Here is a 20,351-nt window from a genome sequence, read left to right on the forward strand (position 1 = left end):
TTTTGAGTACTCATTTGTTATTCAGGTCTCATTTACTTGAGTATTCTGATTAATAATTATCAAGAGGAGACACATGAATACACACACACACACACACACACACACGCATTCACATACACACTTCCACTCAGTAACATAGGAATAAAACACCTCTTTCTGAAAATGTCAGAAGATATTAGTAATAAAATGATTTTACCCTTGAGAATGAAGGCTTTTTGACTTTTTTCCTATAACCCTCCCTCCCCATCCCCACCCTGCCCCCCTTGCCCTGGCAAGATGAGGAGGCGCGCAGACATTTCAGGCTGCGACTGCTCCCTGTCTCCATAACCCTGGAGCATCACAGAGGCAGGGACAGGGAACCAAGGAAACGCAGGGACTGCTTCTCTAGAAGTGAGCTCCGATTTCTGCTTCACAATACTTTTCACAGGAGCAGATAACCAGTGTCAGGCAGGTCAAGCTGAAAGGCCACTGCTCTTTTCCTTGGCCCAGCTCTTCTTGTGGGCTCTAATGAGACGCTGAATAATGAAAAGGCCAATAGTTGGAGGAAGAGTAGTCCTCAGGTATGAAAAAAACAGAAGAAATGCAAAAACAACCTGTATGTTCGGTGCCTGAGGAACTAAGAGTTTCAGAAATTGGTAATTCCAAAGGACTTGTGAAAATTCTGTGATCTTGTGTGCCCGGAGGAGGGAAGCTGCCCAGCCCCTGTTACAGAGGAAGGTCTTGATTCTGAGCCTCTGTAGTCTTTTTGGAGCTGTCTGTAGTTCGAGAGCCTGGAGGAAAAGCTAAAATAGGACTCCCTCCCTCACAAGGCAGGGAGGGTCTGTGCCATTTAAAAACCCTGTCCGTTAGAGATAAGCCTTTCATCCCCTCTGACTGATCCACGGATCTGAGTGACAAGTGAACTTCTTGGGCTTTATCTTACCTTTGGTGGTTTCACTCTCACGGATAAGAAAGGTACCTCGAGGGTTTCCAAAGGACAAAAGCTGTCGCTCAGCATCTTTTCGGCCAAGTTTTCCAAAGTACCACCTATAAATGAGATCAAGAAAAGGAAACATTTTATGACAGTCGTTTACAAAAACGGAGTCATGCAAGCTGTTTTGCGGCCGGATACTCCTAACCTCTGATTCTATCCTTAGCTTTTCCCTATCTATTTTTCCCAGCCTTGCCTGGTTCCCTTTCAATCTATTCCTGATTCCACCCTTAATCCATCTCTTTCGCTCTTAAAAAAAAATCAGATTTGAATTGTGGGTTACTTTCCTTCCCTCCAGATATGACAAGAACTGATTTGTGTTAAAACTGCCACCTGCCTGCACAAAAAGAGAAATTCAAGACCTTGTTTGAAATGGCAACCCCAGGAAACCCTTCTCACACACATCTACAAGACCATGGTTTTCTGAGCATAATTATAATCCCTGGGAAATAACAAAACATAGTCTTAGTGTATATAAAGGTCATTAATCAGGCATTTTTTTAAAAAGTCAGTCAGAATGCATAAAGAACAAAGACACGATATTTTTGGTATCTTCCTACCTATAGGAGCTCTGAAAAAATAGTCAAGACTACCCCTAATTTGCACGAGTGCTGCCCCGGATGCTGTTTGCATTGTCCTCCTGTCCTGCAGGTGTGAGGATGCCCATCTGTAAGCGTGTTTGCGAGCGTCTGCACGGGGACCTACTGCACGTGTGCCCTGGCACAGCTGCAGGGCCAGGTGACTGCACAGTCAATGAGCACATCCCTGAAAACCACTCCGTGTCACGGGTGTGCTCATAGTGTCTGTGACGACACTCCTGTGCCACTTTAGGAGGCATCACATGCAGTCACCTCACGACCTTTGTCATTTGTCCCTTATCTTCCCTGCACTCTCCAGCCCTGACCATGGCCCGATAGTTAGTTCATGGTTCAGCACCAGGTGCTGAGCAAGCAGGGGGGCTCCAGGAACCCGAGGGAGAAGTCGGGAGCACTCTGTTGGCATCTGCGTGAAGGAACCATTTTTAGAATATTTAGCTGTGAAAGGATCCAGTTTCTAAAATAAAATTTCAATTCATTATACTTGAACATAGCTATTACATGTTCACTGTCAAATTCTTTTGTGAATGAAACAGCTTCACTGAAGATAAGAAAAGGAATGCTGCACATTAGCTCCTCAGTGACTTTTAAAGGCACCAAGCTGTGCAACACTCCTCACCCAGCACTAGACGGTATAAAGAGAATTACACCAATCATTTGTGGGAAATGACTTCGTGGGTCTCTATCAATTAAAATGCGGTGCAGACACAAATTGTGGTGAAACAAGAACTGTTAGAACAATGGATTGCACTAAAACAATAGTATTTTAAGATAATGATAATTAATTGCATATGTAAAACTACAGGCATTTAAAAAATGCTATTTTATTCTTTAAACACAAAATGTTTAAAAATTGAACATTATAAATACAACTTAAATATATAGTGGGTAGGTTACCAGTTAAATTTTTAAAAAATCTACATTTTGGTGGTATCTTTTATGCCAAAAGAAAACAAAGATTTCTGCAAATCTGCCCTAAAATAAAAATTCAATATGAATTCCTTTATTCACTGATTAAACACACTTGCTAGGAGAAAAAAGGAGCTCAGAACCACTGAGTATTGAGAGTGGGAAGCAAAACAGGCCTCCTTAGAGGAAATACAAAGGAATTAAAGACAAGAGTGTGATCCAGTTGGGGATTTGGCTGAGGTGTGGCATCTAATCCTCCCTGAAGCTTAAACAAATCCAGGGCAAAATTAAATATCAGAGCCAAAGGTTGGGCTACGGGGGCTGACTTTTCTACTAAGGCAATACGGTCTCCATTGAGCAGACAGGCAGGTCCCCAGGGTGTCAGGGAGGAGGCCAGGATCTTGCCTTCCAGAGATCAGGGCTCAGCTCCCTTTCCCTCAGGTCAGAAATTGGGGTCAACACACAAGCCTCAGACAGCTCTCGACACTGTAAGTGTCTGTGAATCCCACAGGCCAGGGGACAAAACCGTGGTTGCTCCTTCCAGAATGCCCCCAGCCTATGGGTCACCTTCCAAAACTGTTAGCAGTGAGATCTTTGGGCCAACTAACTGCTAGTCACTATTCACTATCAAAGAAACCAACAGAGACTCCAAATCAAAGAAAAGGATCATTTGAAATGCATCTCTACAGGATTTCTCAAGTTGTGGGACACACCCCACGTGGGTCAGCTCTACCTGGGGCATGGAAGACATGTCTTTTTAGTGCTCTCTTAATATTTCTGATTAGATTGAGGAGAAAAATATCAATTTGATCTTTAACAATTATTTGCAAACTCCCTCTCCCTCCCTCCCTCCCTCCCTCCCTCCCTCTCTCCCTCCCACTCCCTCTTTTTTTTTTTTTTCAGTAGACCGTAGGCTTAGAACCTTGGGTTGGCAATAATATATGCTCTAGCTAGAATTTCATCACATTTTTATGGTTACTTTCTATTTATGGCAAGTAATACTGGGTTTTCATTTAGGTTACTGACACAAAGTTTCCTTTCAAAATAAATATGTTTTAAAAAGTGAGCAAGCTTAAAGGAAAATAGTAAGTTAACAACAGCACTAGTATTCCATAGATAGGACAAAATTCAATGGCATGAGCCTGGGAAACGGCATTACCATGTCTCACCTTTAATCACACCACTGAATTTCTTCTCCCTCCTGCACAATGTTATTGGCATTTTATTGTGCCAACTAACTTTTAAAAGCAAGTAGTTAAGTGGAAACAACAAAATGTAACATACTCTTCTGCCTGGATAGAGTCAACTGGAGCCACGTAATTGCTGGGAATGTAACCCGTCTCTCCGGTTGTCAAGGAGCGGGCTTCCCACCAATCTCCTTCCCTGCAGAGAAAAAAGAGAGAAAGAACTGTATATGGTGACGATTTCAATGTTTTGCAGTTATGACTCAATGCTGTAAGGGTGTATGACTATCTCCTGGTCATTCTACCACCTGATTTTTTCAAATTCCAATATAGCTCTCTGTGAGGGTCAAAGGGTCCCCCGTGAGTTGAATCCAGCATTGTCTCTCATCTCTTGCCGTATTATTTATTTATTTTTATTTATTTTTAGAAAGAGAGGGAGAGAACTATCTATCAATTGCCTCCTGCACGCCCCCTACTGGGGATCGAGCCTGTAACATGGGCACATGCCCTGACTGGGAATCAAACCAGTGACCTTTTGGGAAGACACTCCATCAACTAAGCCAACTGGCCAGGGCTCTTGCCTTATTTGTGAATTAAGAATGTAGGACCCTGGCCAGGAGAGAGCTCTCTGAATGGGAAGTGCTGTTTGCTTGGTAAGTGTCCCCAAGTTGGACAGAGGGGAAGGGAACCCATACCCAAGCTTTTTAAGAAAAACACCTTAACAACAACAACAAAATCTTAATTGTGTGAGGTGAAGGAGGTGTGAACTAACCTTGTTACGGTAAACATTTCACAATATGGATGCATCAACCCGTCACACTGTATATCTTAAGCTTACACACTATATGTCAACTGTATCTCAGTAAGCTGGAGAAAGCAAAGCACACACTAATAGTGCTGATTTAACCAACAGTCTCTGTGTTGTCCCCCACCCCAGGCAACCAGCACCCGTTGGTTGCTGGAGAGACGCAAGCTGTCGGCTTTAGTGTAACTTTGCCAGCCATTAAAAGACTCATCAGAAAAAGAAAAAGAAAAGCATTATAGCTGCAGGTCATCTGAGAGAGGAAAGCTGGTAGGAGGTCCAGTAAGGGGTGGAAGGATATTTGGAACGCTTGCCTTGCTTGCTCTGAGGAAAATGGGTAGAATAATAAAGAAACAACAGGGTAAGCCTTGCTCAGACATGTTCAACCTGAGGCCATCTCATTGTCTATTTACAGCAATGGCGAGAGTGTGGTGGAGGGAGAGGAGGGGGGTGTAGCTGTGTGTGTACAAGTGCAGGGGGAAGACCCACACTTGTGAGATTCTTAGTCACACCGCTTGGTACGTATGAGATAGCTGGTCTCAGGCTGTGGAGCTCTCAGAGCTGTGGCTGAAGGGCATGAAAGGGGGGCTTATGCCACTCTCAGCTTAAAACAGATGAGTAAAGTGAATGGGTAGAGTTCATGTGCTCGGACTCACACAGCTGTGCGTGGCGGAGAGCAGGGATGGAGTGTGTGCCTCTCCCTGTCAACCACGGTCAGCAGATGTGCGTGGGGCTGTAGCTCTGGCACCGACTGTCCACAGAACCCTCCACCAGGCTGCAGTCAGGAGTGTGAGGGGCAGGGAAGGACGACTGCCCTTGAGCAAATCAAGAGACTGGAGCTGAAATACCCCACTGATCACCAGAGGCCCAGCGCCTTCTCTCCTTCCTTTTTTGGTCCTTGGAGTCAGCAAGAGAAACCCCAGGCCTTTCTTAAGATCACTTTTTGGCTGGGCTCTGTGTCAAAGCCCTGAGCCAGGGAAGAAAATGTGTTGGCGTTTGGCCCTGGTCAAGATCTTCCCCAGACTGATTTAATTAGGCAGAGAATAACCAGCCTCCATTGCACACGAGCCTTACTCAAGAGTCCCATTCTCCAAAGACAGAATCCGAGCAAGGTGACCGATGAGCAGCAACTCCAGATGGGGCCCAATAAAGTCACGAATGGTGACAAGCCCACATGGACCATAGATGCAGCTGTGGGAAGCGTTTGGTGGCACAAATAACAGAAAGCCCACAGGAAAACAGGCTCCTGGCAAAGGTTTTTAAAAACTTATGTTATAATTAGTTTTTCAGTCTTTCCTTTTTCACCTTATTAAACAAATTTAAACAGAAAAAATAATCAGTCAAGAGAGGGAAATAACTGTTCTCATACCCAGGAAGTCCTTTAATAATCTTAAATTTAGTTCATGTTTTTATTATGAAGTAATTTATACATACAAAGAATAGGTGTATATATGTTTATTTATTTTTAAAAAAATATATCTTTATTGATTTCAGAGAGAGGAAAGGAGAGGGAGAGAGAGAGAGAGAAACATCAGTGATGAGAGAGTCATTCATCAAGCCCGCAACCTGGGCATGTGCCCTGACCGGGAATCGAACCCCCGTCGCCTGGATCCTAGGTCGACGCTCAACCGCTGAGCCACGCCCAGCCAGGCAGGTGTATATATGAACACCTGTGAATCCGCCACCCAATTTAGGAGCTAGATTATCATCAATTGTGTGGAATCTACCCTGTGCTGCTTCCCTATTGCATCCCTCTCCCTTTCAGGTTCAAACCATGAAATAAAAAATGTGAACATATTTACAGTTTGTATTGGTTTCATTTCTATGCTCTCTAAAAGAAACACATGAAGCTGTAAAAATATCACCTAAGAACATAAATGGAAGTTAATTTCTTTAAGCCTTGCTTGTATTTAAAACAGCTTTGGAGACATTCTTTAATGCAATGACAACTGCTCTGAAATTCCACTAGATGGAGACATTTCATCATAAAAAACAATACCTATCATCTCCCTGCCTTTTGTCCCCCCACACCCTGCACTCATCTGGGAAATGCTCCAAAATGGTGAGGAAAAAATTAAGTGCTGGCAATACAGGATTATTTTTTAATGCAAGATAACCTTCATCAAGTTAGTTCTAATTGATTCAAATTAAGAAAAATATAATATCAATTTGGGGGTACATGGTAATGTCAGCTGGGGCAGGAAGCCAATACACTTTGCTACAGGTTGGGACAAGCCCAGTCTTATTCAGGTGATCTGGTATTAATCAAGTAATTTCAAATCCAGCATTAACTCTCTCAGTTTGGTCAGGGAACCAAAAGAGTTCAACACAGACTAGAATCCAACTATCAGCTCATTCTAAAGTCATGTATAAGGAATTCATGATTTTTCTCTCGAGTAACTCCATTAATCTCATAAGAGTTTCAGTTACTCAGGAGAAAGATAAAATCCATTTCTCTTTTTCTAGGCCATCCAAGGTCACTTTCTTCATTAAAGGAGATATGAGGTGACAAGGACATAATTAGGTAGTAAACTTAATATGTTGTGCCCAGAGAGGCTGGCACAGACTTAAAATGTCTATAAAAAAGTTTTTTGAGCAAATAAGTAAGCCATCTTTTTAAATACACCAGATGCCTAATTCACCTACAAATTAATCATACACTCTCTACAATTCATTTACCTTGATTTAGGGAAATAGGATCTCTACTGTGCTACCTTTTATTTCTGTACTTGAGTTATTGTGAATAATTAGCATTATTAAAGGTATATGTCTTCAAACTGCTCTCACAGTTCAGATATTTCATTAATTTAAGAGTTGGTGAGATTTTCTTTAACTGATATTCTTTAACATACCCAAATATATGATTTAAGCCCTGGCTCTGAATAGTTATAAATTTTCAGAACAGCTTCCCTTGTTCTTTTAATTAACTTAAAGACATTAAAAGAGTCTGGTCCAGGTCCCTGAAATTGCTCACAGGGTTTGTGGTCCCAGGAGCTGGGAGTCCTGATGGAGCCAGGAAGTGGGCATTTGCAAAGGTCAGCCTTGATCTGTCCAGCTGTGGAGCAGTTTTATTATAATTGCTGGATTCTTTCTAAATTGACACTGCCCATCTTACTTTCAGAGAGCATATCCATAACAATTCTATCAAATATTTAGGTGGGTCTCTAAACCAGGATTTCTTATAATGAAAATAACTTGTCATGAAATGAGAAAATAGGGAATGAAACAGATGAATTAAAAAAAATGTTTGCAAAATGGGTTCAAGTTTAATAATATCCAAATATACTACACTGAATACTTACAACAGGTCAATGAAGGATCCCCCCACCCACAGGCTGGCAGCAGTGCCACTGGCTCTGGGCACAGGTGCACATTCATAACACATGGTTCACGTTGCACTTTTAAAACACAAAAGCCAGCCCAGTCCTGTGGCCGCCCATTTCTGCATCCAGTCTGGGAAAGGAGTTTGAAGACAAACAATGGGAGGTGTGGCAGCTGCCCCAGGGAGACAGAACCCCAACCCTCCCCTTTCAGCTGGTGAGAGCCAGCAGGGAGAGGCTGGGGGAGGGGAAGGAGACGCAAGCCATCTGGTTCTCCATTATTGCTTTGTTTTTCCTTCATGATTTTGTCTTCCCTCTTATTACCCTTGACTTCAGGATATTGTATTTGTTACAAACCTTATTTTCATGGCATGTAGGATGAGGAATTCCACTAGCAAGAAGGAAGAACATAAAGGGAAAAAACCTTGTAATATTTTCTTCTAAGAGAACAGAGTCAGAGGCTCAAAGCCTTCTGTAAACATTGAAGGCAAATCACAAAATATAGATTAGATACAATTCTATCAAATCTCTAAACGAGAATTCCTTATAATGAAAAGAACTTGTCATGAAATGAGAAAATAGGGAATGAAACAGATGAATTAAAAAAAATTCAGATCTTCTCTGAATGTTTCTCCAAAATTTCAGTTGGATGCCATTGTAGATTCTACCCACAATAACAAAGGAAGAAGTCACGACTTTGACTTTTGCAAGGACTGGCTTTCAAGTGCCCTGTGGCCTGGTGCATAAGTCCACTTGCAGTGTGGAGAAAACCTGCAGAAGAGCTGGGGATGGTGCTTCCTGCCACTCCTTAGTTCTGACCTTTTAGAAGCTGGTTAAAAGCTCTAACCAACCTTGGCATTGAGGGAATATTACATGAAATGGAGAGGGAAAGTGGAGTGTATTTCAGAATTCAAAGTCCAAAGACTCTGACAAGAAGTATTCATCTGAGACTTAAACTAACAATAAAGTATCAGAAATCAGAAGAGATCAAAGCCAGATTTCTTCCTCCCGCACCTCCTAGCCAACCTTTCACCCTCATTTCAGTTCCTGCTGATGGGAGAGTCTCTGGGCCTTTCCCAGACCAAACCAGACACTGTCCTTAGGATGCATCCACGCATGTCACCCTTGGGTCTGCTACCTGCTAGCCCCTCTATGTACCTGGGTAGCTCCCAAAACTGAGCCTCTGGTTCCTCATGTATCAAATGATGATTATGAGACACACCTCAGACAGTTGCTATGGAGAATAAATGAGAACACTTGCAACTTAGCGCATGGCTGGCACATAAGGAGCCTTTAATAAATGGCAGCTGTTTACTATTTAAAAAAAAATTCCTGGGGCCTTCACCTCTGCAGGATGTGGAAAGAGAGGCTTGGACAGAAGATCGGACCTCAGTCTCAGCCACTTCCCGTGAGGACCTCCGTGTGCACTGCACCTCAAAGCGGCCATAATCAAACTGGTGTGACAGCTCAGCGACACGCTGCCAGAGGAGGTTGGGGAGCTTGCGCTGCAAGATGTGCAGTGGACTTTTGAATCAACTGTGCAAGAGGATGTGAGCATTAATGGGCAAGCATGGCAAGAAGCTTCAGATAATTGTCTTATGTATTCTGACATCAAAGAACTTGAAGATCGGTTTGATGAAATCATAGTAGATTTAGCCACAAAACATAAGCAGTATTCCACAAAGATCCTTGAATGTGTCATAAAATCATAAAAGCAAAACAAGAAATTCTGAAGCAGTACCACTCTGTTGTACACCCATTGGACCTAAAATATGACCGTGGCCCTGCCTCTTGTGTGGAAAATCTAAATGCAAAGGAGAAACAATAGCTGAGTCAGTGAAGCCATGAAGACACATAATTAAGGAGGAAAATTCCTGGCAATGTGAAGGGAATTCACCAATGCAGGTGGTTGTGAGAGAGCAGGGTGTACTGAACGACCACCAGTAAGTGTCTCTATGTGGGTTTTTTCTAGAGAGACCGCTACAGGTGAGCCTGAAGAGACAGGCAGGTCAACTCTTGAGAACTCTGCACTTAAAAATGCTGATGAGGAGCCATTAACTTCAACAAAGGAGGGGAAAGGAAGTATAAAACCACTGAACCATTTTCATACAAAGACAACTGAAGACAGGTCTATATAGCAACTGTATATGAATGTTTACAGCAGCAACCCAAGTGTCCGTCAACCGAGGAATGAATAAATAAAATGTCATATATCCAATTAAAAGAATTCCTTTGGCTACAGAAGGAGGCATCCTGGGGGCAGGTAATGCTCTTCTTGATCTGTGTTCCCATTGCAAAGGCATGTTCAGCCCATGAAAACTCAGTAAACTGTACACTTTAAAAAAACTGTGGTAAATTATGCACAACATAAAAGTTACTTTAACCATTTTACAGTGTACAGTTAAGTGGTATTATGCACATTTTATTGTTGTGCAACTGCCACCTTGCACACTTCGCATACACAAACTTTTCTGCATGAATTTAAGTAAAAGTAAAAAACCCAAACCCTACCCACACCCTTCCTAGTGATGACAATAATAATAATTAAAAACCCCAGAACCCTTGTCACCTGCGATCCCCCGACCACAGGCTGGTTGCTGCGCAGACACGTCCTCCAGTGTACAGAGGAGGTGTTGGGCTCTATAGGAGGAATTCTGCTCTGGCTGCTGAAAGGTGGTGCAATCTCAGGGTTTGCTTCTGAGTGATGGTGGCATCCCAGGGAAGAGGCAGGCTTTCCAAGGAGGCAGTTTTCAGGGCCTGAGACAGTTCCCTGTTACAGAGACCACACTTCCTTCCTGGGACCTGCTGGTGTGAGCAGGCAGCCTCTCTCCTCCCTCACTCACGCTCTTTGGGAAGCCAAAGGGCCAGGCTTCAGGTCCTCCTGCCATCATGAAATCCAGTTTGCTCAGGGAGCAAAGGACAGAGCGACCAGACCTGGAGGCCCAGGAGAGCTTCCCAGGTGGGCCCTTAGCCCCCAAGCGACGCTCTTTTTTGGATCACTGGGAGCGCTCACAGGAAAAGCTGAGGTGCAGGAAAGAAGGCTGCCCTGCCGATGTGGGACACCACCACTTTCTCTAGTGCCTGGGTTTTTCTGGAGGGCCCTCATCCATGCACAAGGCCTTAAAGGGACAGACGCAATATTTAAAAACTAGAGGGAAATCTGATCCTTATTTACTCTTCCTAAAGGAGGTATTAGATGTAGTATTTGAAGAGTGATTCTCACTCTTGAACTTTCCTCATTGCCTGTTTAACTGTTGTTCCTATGGCCACATTTAAAATGCACGCATTGTAGTCACTCGCGAGTGGGTGAAATCACTTCTTTCCATTTCACAAAGATTTCAGTCACTCGCAAGTTTTTGTTATGGGGTAACGCCTCCACAGGCTGCACCCAACTGGAATGCTTGGCAGTTTTGAAAACAGAAGGAACTTGTTGCCAGCCTTAAGCGAGGGCTTAGCTAGAGCAACATCTGAAATGTGAAGAAAATCTCCAGGCAGAGAGAGAGTAGTGCGGACGGCCAGGCTTTGTGCCAGTCATCTGAAAATGTAGATTTGCAGGGACTGATGCTGGTGCTTTTACAACCTTTAAACCAAAACCAAAATGACCGACTCAGCTACTAAGGTTACCCTCCCCAAAGTTCCTTGCACGGAGAGTGCCCTAAAGTACTGCTCTGGTTCACCAACTCTTCGTTTCTTAAGTTAAATTGGTGTGAATTAATGAACTGAACGAGGATTCATTCAGCATTTCAGATACCTATCTGCAAAGGCGCTGACTGGCAACAAGAATTTTTCCCCAATCTGAAAGGCGCGTGTGCTTCCCCTCCCTCTCCACACTTACGAGCTGTTCAATATCTGAAATTTCTCTCCTTTGTGAAAACTCAGGTCATCTTCCGTCCGTGCTTCATAATCGTAAAGGGCCACAAACAGGGTCACTCCTGACAAAATGAATCAAAAGGGGAGAGATATTACACAAGAGGAAATTAATTCCAAGAAATTAAATCTTCGCTAAAACCTCATTCTCAAAATCTAAAGCTAATCAGCTCATATAACATGCTGAGGCCTTGTAATTAATGTGTGAAACCGGAGTCATGTCCACCATGAAGGGGCAGCAGCCGTGTGATAGCTCAGATCTGCAGAGCTCTGCGGCAATCAGACACCTTTTATCTGACACTCAGGGGCCCACAATAGGTTCTGGGTAAAATGCATCACTCTTTTCCCTGGCATAACAGTAATGTAGGATGTAGTAGGAAACTCCTGCAGCCTGGGGACTGAGAAGACCTTTTCTGTAAATGTTCAGCCAGTTAGAGGATATCTTGCCCTTTGCATCTGCAATTGCTTTGGGGGTTTTCCCTCTCTCCCTCTCTTTCTACCTTGAAGTCACCTATCCTCACACGGACTTGTATGCAGTACTTACTCTTCCTCAGACCCATCCCATCTCTTCTTATTTGGGTGACTCTCAGCACAGGCCCTTCTTGCTTTGCAGAAGTTTGCTATTAACAGAAAAGACTATCTAGTGTCCCATTTGGCCTAGAACTTCCTCCGTGTAGTAGGCAAAGTTCTGAGACAGCTTCAATGACTCCCACCTCTTGGCATTCATGCCCTTTGCAATCCCCCTCCCTTGACAGTGGGTGAGCCTGGTGACTTGCTTTTAACCAACAGAACATAGCAAAGGTGATGGGATGTCCCTTAAGTGATTGGGCTTCAAATGACTGTGGCTTCTGTCTTCCTAGAAGACTCATTCTATTGTCACTTTGGCTCAAACACTTTCATGAAGCAAACTGCCATGTTGGAGAGGCCCACACAATAAAGACTGTGGGTGGCTTCTGGCCAACAGCCAGTGAGGAACTTAATCCTGCCAAGGCCATGAGCTTGGCAGCAGATCCTTCTCTGTTGGAATGTGAGTGACTGTAGTCCAGCCAGCACACCTAGATGGCAGCCTGTGAGACTCTGAAACACAGGACAAGACTAAGTCACTCCTGGGTTCCCGACCCACAGACACTGTGAGGTAATAAATGTGCGCTGTTTTAAAGCTGCTAAGTTTTGTGGCAATTTATTTTGCCGCCATTGATAACTAATATCTCCATCCCATTTCTCTGCTCTCTGGCTTCTCGTTTTGATCTGCACACACTTTAAAGTGCCTGATGTGACCTGAAGAACACACAATGTGGACTCTACTCTTTACTGTGCTGCTGTTTTACTGAGTGGGTGGTTCCAAGGGAATAGCTGTGCTTGTGGGAATATTTAAGCACCAGAGAGGGAGGCAGGGCTTGTCTTTCTACCCTTCCCCAGTGGGACTTCCCATAGGAGAGCCGGCATTCAGAAGGCCTGATCCTGAAAAGCAGGGCTCCTTTGGCAATTGTCTTCCCTTTAGATTTCTTTAAAAGGTTAGAAAAGAGACTGGCTAAAAACAAAACAGTGGGAGCCTGTAAGGTCATGACTATTTTTTATTCCCATTGAACACTCTGTCAACAGATCCCTCTCATTACATAATTTAAAAACAAACCTAAGCTGCATTGTGTGGAAGACAAGCACATGAGGATGGACACTTCCACTCTCTCCCTCCCTCAGCCAGTGAGTTCTCACTGGGTGCTTTCATCCTCTAGAGATGGAAGGGAGAGGCAAAGGAGGGCATAGGGACACACAGACACTGTCTTGGCCTTACAGCACTGGAAGCAGTGGTGGGAGAAAGACATGCATACGTAATAAAGCCAAGTAACGCAAGGCAGAAGGATCTGCCAGCATTGGGGGATACTGTGTTTAATTTCCAGATTTATAAGGATTGACTTAGTATAGACACACAGTATACACTACAGTACAGACACACAGGTTCAAGGCAAATAGCTTCACGACCCTCTGGTGACTTTATGAATGACACCTGCAGACACAGGGATTCATATCCAGCACTGACGAATGAATGAACAAGCTCAATGCTGTGTGAGCAGAATTCAGAGTCTAGCTGGCAGAGCACTCGGCAGGCACAGGAAGTATGTGCTGGGTGCAGTGTTGGCTCTTTTTTTCCCTCCTGCACAACCGAGAGACTTCCCAAGACAGCCTGACAGCCTCTTTCCTCCCTCCCTCCACTCTAGGTGCCGTCCAGGAAGGTGGGAAGGATAAGGAACTGTACCTAGCATTCACTCACCCAGGCAAGGTCAGCTTCAAAGGGAAAGCTAGATCCACCATAACACAAGGACACAATGCCCAGAGTGCTGGGTCAGGTGCCTGGATATAAGCACACTGCCCTGGCGTGTGCTAATGCCTCAGAAGTATCAGCTCCCCAGGAAAAAAGGGACAATGGTTCCTTACATAAGACATCCCAGATGAGCTGAGAGCACAATGGCTGATGCATATTTCCATAAACCTTTGTAATGAACAAAACAATTTTGGAACAAATAATTTCAAGTATCTATTTACCATGATTCACAGATTGGGAGAAGATTTGGACGACTAAGGATGCATGAGAGAACTTGCAAATGTTTTGGAAAACATATGTCTGGGAATGTATGCCAGATATTTTACAAAGTATTAGCTAAGTCAGAAAATGCACATGGCTGTAAAATAGCCCGTGGTGGGAAAGAGAAGGAAACTTAAAAAAAAAATCCCTTAAGGATACAAGAGATTTGATTTTAAATATGCATGAAAATACATAAGGGCTGATAAACTCAATCATATGGAAGGTACCGGGAGGTCAGAGAGAGAATCAAAGATGACAAATGACTAAAAATAATGCTGCCAAATGACCCTGCTGGCTGGGCAGTGACAGGCAGGCTGAAGATGAGGAAGATGAGGGAGAAGGGGCTACCTCTGGCTTTTAACCAGGGGGTAGGAGTGTATTAATATCTGGAAAAATCAAAATATATGCTCTCAGATCCAGTCCCGGAATTCTGATTTAGAAGCTCTGCGAGGGAGCTCAGGCACCTGTATTTTGAAAAAGCTGCCTGGTTATTTGAGCCAGCCAGCCAAGGTGGAGAGCCAGGGGCCCACAGGGCACAGAGCTGTCTCCTAACCCACACAGAATCTCCCAGAGCAGCAATGCGGGGTCCCTGCGCAGCTATCCCTGGCATTCTCATGTGTACATGAAGTTCTGGCTTTTCTACAGCCCCTTAGCTAGTAGGAGATAGGTGGAAATTAATAAAAAAACTTAACTATTAAGTCCTTAGTCAAAAAGAGCTGGAGCCCAAATGTTCAATTGCCCAAAAAATGAAGAGCAGCTGCCTCCCCGCCCCCCCTCAACCCTCTGCCACCGCTGGGGCTCACCTGTCCCTCCTCTCGTACGCAAGGTCCCAGTATGAGACGAAGAGTTCACGCCCCCAAAGACGGTGAGTCCTTGGCCTCCGGCTGCGTGGAAGTTGTTGTAGTTCGGGATGGAGGTCACGCCGAAGCTGGGGTAGTGCTGAGGAGTGGGGTCTGTGCCATAGCGGTACCCGGAGCTCTGGTTCAGGCTGCCATCCCTCTCCTCTGTCAGTTTTGTTGCTTCTTTATCCTTACATTGCACACAGCCCATTATCTAAATTCCTGCCGAAAACATAAAGGAGGCGCGTGAACTTGGACACTCCTTAGTTGCGGGTTGCTTGACTGTTAAAGAGAGCTCACTCACGAGGCTGCCCTTCATATTTCAGGCCTGTAGGGGCAGGAGGAAAGCAGGGGCCAAGGGTGACGGTTAGAAGCAATCTCAGTACCCTTAACTTGACAAGCACATTTGTCTCCCATATGCTCTGAGCGACGGGATCAACACCGAGCTGATGTTCACCACACAGCAACTTCCCTCAAGCAAAGTCTGCACCCCTTAAAATTCTGTGACATCACACACTTGCTTGAAGACAGCCCAATAATATTTATTATTATGCTTTTGTAAAAGTCACCTAAAAAAATAACATATGCTCTAGAAAAAGACTCTACCCAGTATTAGAATCACAACCTCCATCATAGCAAAGGACATTTAAAGAAGAGGGAGGGGGTTGTGTTGGAAAAGCCAGAATGCAGCCCCTAAATGCCTCGCTGTGCCTCTTCACTCCGGGGCCCCTGTTCTTCAGGACTCATTTGGTAAAATTTAAGCGACAAGATAACATAAGTATCAAAATGAAGAAATAGTTGCTGAATAAAAAATTAAATAGGCAGAAACTTAGAGGTCGAAGGGTATGAGCAGGATGTCAGGCCAGCCTACCGTCACCAAGTCACTGAAAGCTGCTAATTAGCTCCTTCCATTCCCATTAGCTTCTGACATCTTTCAAAAACACTTAAAAAAATCAACCCCATGTTCTCAGGTAGTGGTGGGTTAAAAACTCGAGTCTTTGCCACCTCGCCCTGCTCCAAACCTCCTTCTCCTGAGCTCCCCGTCCCAATAAACGGCACCAGCAATGACCAGCTGCGCGAGTCAGATCCTGAGGCGCATCCGTATTTGCTGTGTCTTGTTTACTTCACTCCTCCTGTCTCACACTCTACTATCCAAACATGCTGAGCTTCTCATGTCCTCAAAGGTTCCATTTTTTCCGCTCTCCTTCAGGCCTCGGAGCATGGCCTTGAATACTCTTTCCCTCTCCCTTTGACATGAACACATCCTTCATGTCCCAGCTAAGACACTGCTTCCTCTGTGAAGCCTTCTCTGATTCTCCCCCTCCCAGGCTGGGGTGGTGCTCTTCTTAAGTGCTCCCACGGCATCTGGACTTCCCTCATATTGGAACCTGTTGTGCATATTAAAACATGGCCTGTCTACTTGTTCCACTGTCCGATAGACTGTGAGTTCCAGGGAAGCAGGGCCCTGTCCATTTTTGTCATAGCTATATTGCCAGTGCCTGGCACATAGTAGGTGCTCAATAAAGAGCAATTGAATGAGCGAAGATTCTCTAGCCCACTATGTTTCTCTTTTACCCTTTCTTTCTCTCTGCACCAAGGCCAACTGTTCTTCCAATGACTTTTATTGGAAGTTTGCCCTGCACTTTTGAATCTATTGGCATGTGTGAGAAGTGAAGATGATTGAGAAATACAAGGTAAGTTGGTTAAATGACCCCACTATGGACTAAAATACCCTGTCAAGCTGACGGGGGGAGGTAGAACATGCAATGGATGTCCCTGGCAAAACTCTGAAAAGTGGCCCCTCTGGGACCAAAGAACCAAATAAGAAACACATGACATCATGCGTAACTACATGTATTCACTGGGGAGGGTGCAGTTGGTGCAGGACGGGAATGGCCGTGAGGAGGAAGGAGAATGAAAGAGCCAGCTTTCCTACAGTATCTTGCAAAGCAAAGTGGGGAGTGCCACGTCAGACATGGAGGCTCTCAGGGGACTGTTCTGAGCATGCTTTTCTGCTGGACCCCGGGGTCATGGAAGCAACCTCAGACTGTTCTAAAGTCTTCTCACATTGCGTGATTCAATAAGTACTTATGGAATTGAATGTCAGTTCCTGAGAATGGAAATATCTGGAAATGAGCCGCCTACTGCTTGAGCTGAGATCACCAAATCTGGAACACATTTACTCATAAATCATTTTAGATTAACTTACAGTATACTGTGTCCAACATGCTCTCTAACTTACGGTAAATGAGTATGATTTTAACAAGTTTCCAAAAGGAAATGCAAAATATCTCCAAGTCATGATTTACTGATGAAATTTCATCATTTGTTGTTGGTGTTGCTTCATAAGAGTGAAACATGTCTTGCTCACTTTAGATTAACTCTTTCATGGTGGAAAGTTACGCCAAGCTTCTACAAAGGACAGACAGAAGACACTTCTTGTCCCACTTGCTTTTTTGGGGGATTTCACTGATGTACTGTGTCTAGAGGATGTGAGACCTGAATAACAAAATAACATCATTTACACCAGTGGTTCTCAGCCAGGATTGATTTTGTTCCCCTCACCAAGGGACATATTAGGCATTGCCTGGAGACATTTTTGGTTGTCACACCTTGGGGATAAGAGGTACTACTGTCACCTAGTGGGTGGAGGTAAGGATGTTGCTAAACATCCCACAATGAACAAAACAGCCTCCAACAACAAAGAATTACCCGACTCTAAATGTTAATAGTGTCAGGGTTGAGAAATCCTGATTTATGGAGAGAAAAGAATTTGTATCTATATATTTGAAATAGTATAAAAGCTGTTTCCCTTATACATATATGATTAGCATATAATCTAGAATGCTCCCTTAGGAAAATAGGCATGCTAGGTAAAAGGAGGCAATTAAAAATATTGACATAAAATGCTCTGATTTTTCTCTAGAAATTTGCCCCTGTAGTAGAGAAAATCATCTAATTTTGCCCCTGGTTGTTGTGGCTCAGTTGGTTGGGGCATTGTTCATACACTGAAGGGTAGTGGGTTCATTTCCAAGTTGGGGTATGTGTGGGAAGCAACCAACCACTTGATGTTTCTCACGTTGATGGTTCTCTCTCTCTCTCCCCCCTCCTCTTGCAAAAATCAATGGAAAACATATCTTTGGGTGAGAATTAAAAAAAAAAAAATCTAAAATCAATGAGAATTCTCATTATAAACTACTCTTCCAACTTCAACAAAACAAAATAAAACTTACATCAAAACCCCATTGAAAATATGAAAATAAGACCCTACATCTAATCAAACTAAGAAAAAAAAATCTTTCAAAATTTACTAAAAAAAGTATTACCACTGTCATAAATAAATAACGGCTTACATACAATTTTATAAATAGTGGAAGGAAATAAATAGTAAGCTCCTTGAAGACAGGGATTATTATTATTATTATTATTATTATTATTATTATTTTTGTTTGTTTCATTATTATATCCCTAGTATCCAAAACAGTGCTTGGCATGCAGTAGGAGCTCAATATTTGTTAAACATTTAAATGCAGAAAACCAAAACTCAATCAAAATCATTTTGGAGAAAATAATCCTCTTTTACCACGTCCTGCATTTGGAATTTTGAGTAAGGCATATTTCTATACAGATCTTGCTAATTCTTTTCCCTTCACTGACAAACATGAAGAAACCAAAGTAAATTAGTAAATGCAGACTCGAGCCATTAAAGTTAATCACAATGAAAATATTTGTATAAGAACTTGTGGTCTTCTTCCTCCCACTTGGGGTGGTCTGACTAACCATTTCCTGATGGAAGAGTCAGAAGATGCTACATGAGTTGTACTCAGTGTGACTTCAGGCGCCTTGCCGAGAGGCAAACTTCTCAGCATTTGAGTTAAAACAGAAACATTCTTCATTATGCACAGTTTCGTGGTAGGGCTTTCACGGCCAGTGCCGTAGGTCCATGAAGAACTGATGCCCTGACATACTTGCTCAAGATCTGCGGGGCATTGGGAAATTCTTGAGTAATGCCATTCTAAATGAGGGCCCTGGAGTTACCCTGATCAGTAAATCACACCCCATGAACTCACAACCATCCTTCTCTGCATGTTGCTATGCCTAGAAAAACTGATGGGTAAGCACTCTGACCAACTGGATCCTGGGCCTGTGGTCAAGGTATCTAGATTATAGTTACGAAGCTCCCTATCTGCCAATCCTGCAAACTGAGGGGCTCTGTTTCTGTAATGCATTGTAAAACCCGATTTACTTACAATTTCTTTAGTTCAGTGGATCTTCTCACATGTGCCAACAGCATTAAGCAACTCCAGGAAGAGTTGCCAAAGAGAGATTCCAAGGATGGCCACACCTTGCTCCAGTGACCATGGCAAACACCATCAACTGACCATAGCATTTTCTAGTGCTGTGCCATGAGCAGCCCCAGAATCTGTCTTCACATAGCCCTCGAGTGATTGCCTGAAGCTGACATAAAGGATGGGATCTCTGCTGCTCTAGGCACAGGCTGCTGATCCACAGTGAGTCTGGCTCAACGTCCATTCCCTTCACTGCTGCCAGAGACCAGGGTTTGGTCTGCAAATGGCCATTAAACACAGATATGCTCATGTTTTCTCATATGCCAGTCAATAAAGTACTGCCTGTTTGCTCAGGGTGCAATGTTGCAGGACTTCTGAGGAGATTTCAGGCGTGCATGAGAGCTAGGTACCAAAAATGGAAAAAGGCCACTGGCAGCCTTCTGCAAAAGTCGATTACTTTCTCTGGAGACACATAAACTTGCAGGCAGAAGAGGGATGGCAGGAGGAGGAAAGGTGAAACTGACAACAAATAACTAATTTCAGCAACGTAAGCACTTCTGTCTCAGAAACCAGCCTGGGTGCGTGTGGAGAAGTGACAGCCCTCAGGCGTCAGTCACCATCCTTGCTCCTGACAGCCCAGACTTTGGAGAGTGACACTAGAGCCACACTGGCCTGTAGTCTGATGTGGCACATTTCCTGGGAACCTAGAAACCAAACACAAGTAACGGAGATGGGGACGGTTGAAAAAGAATGGAAAGCTGAACTGTAGATCTACTACACAGTTCCATCCACTTCTCTGGGAGAAAAGCAAAAACTGGCCGCTTAACAAGCAAACAGCCTTTCCCATCAACAGGAACAGCAGGAGGCAAGAGAAATTAATAAGATTCGGCAGAGACACATCAGAAATGACTTCTGGCAAAGGCACATCGGAAATGACTTCCCGACAGAGGATTCGTGGCAGGGGGCTCTTGATCCTTGTAAAACTGGAAACACC

General features: G+C 43.8%; 1 protein-coding gene and 1 pseudogene across 5 annotated transcripts in view; one reads left to right on the forward strand and one right to left on the reverse strand.

Annotated features, from left to right (window-relative positions):
* FYN (FYN proto-oncogene, Src family tyrosine kinase) overlaps positions 1–20,351 on the reverse strand; it is a 193,289-nt gene that overhangs the window by 41,055 nt on the left and 131,883 nt on the right. For all 5 annotated transcript variants that reach the window (XM_087817560.1, XM_087817559.1, XM_087817561.1 and 2 more), the window contains 4 exons: positions 15,033–15,290; positions 11,617–11,713; positions 3,760–3,858; positions 923–1,026 (listed from right to left, as the gene is read on the reverse strand). In XM_087817560.1, coding sequence (XP_087673686.1) covers positions 923–1,026; positions 3,760–3,858; positions 11,617–11,713; positions 15,033–15,279 — 547 coding nt within the window. In that variant the 5' untranslated portion in view covers positions 15,280–15,290. The remainder of the gene's footprint in view (positions 1–922; positions 1,027–3,759; positions 3,859–11,616; positions 11,714–15,032; positions 15,291–20,351) is intronic.
* LOC148093114 (kinetochore-associated protein NSL1 homolog pseudogene) lies at positions 7,468–9,629 on the forward strand (annotated as a pseudogene).

This window comes from Miniopterus natalensis, chromosome 5, assembly GCF_054644295.1.
Source record: "Miniopterus natalensis isolate mMinNat1 chromosome 5, mMinNat1.hap1, whole genome shotgun sequence".
NCBI lineage: Eukaryota > Metazoa > Chordata > Mammalia > Chiroptera > Miniopteridae > Miniopterus > Miniopterus natalensis.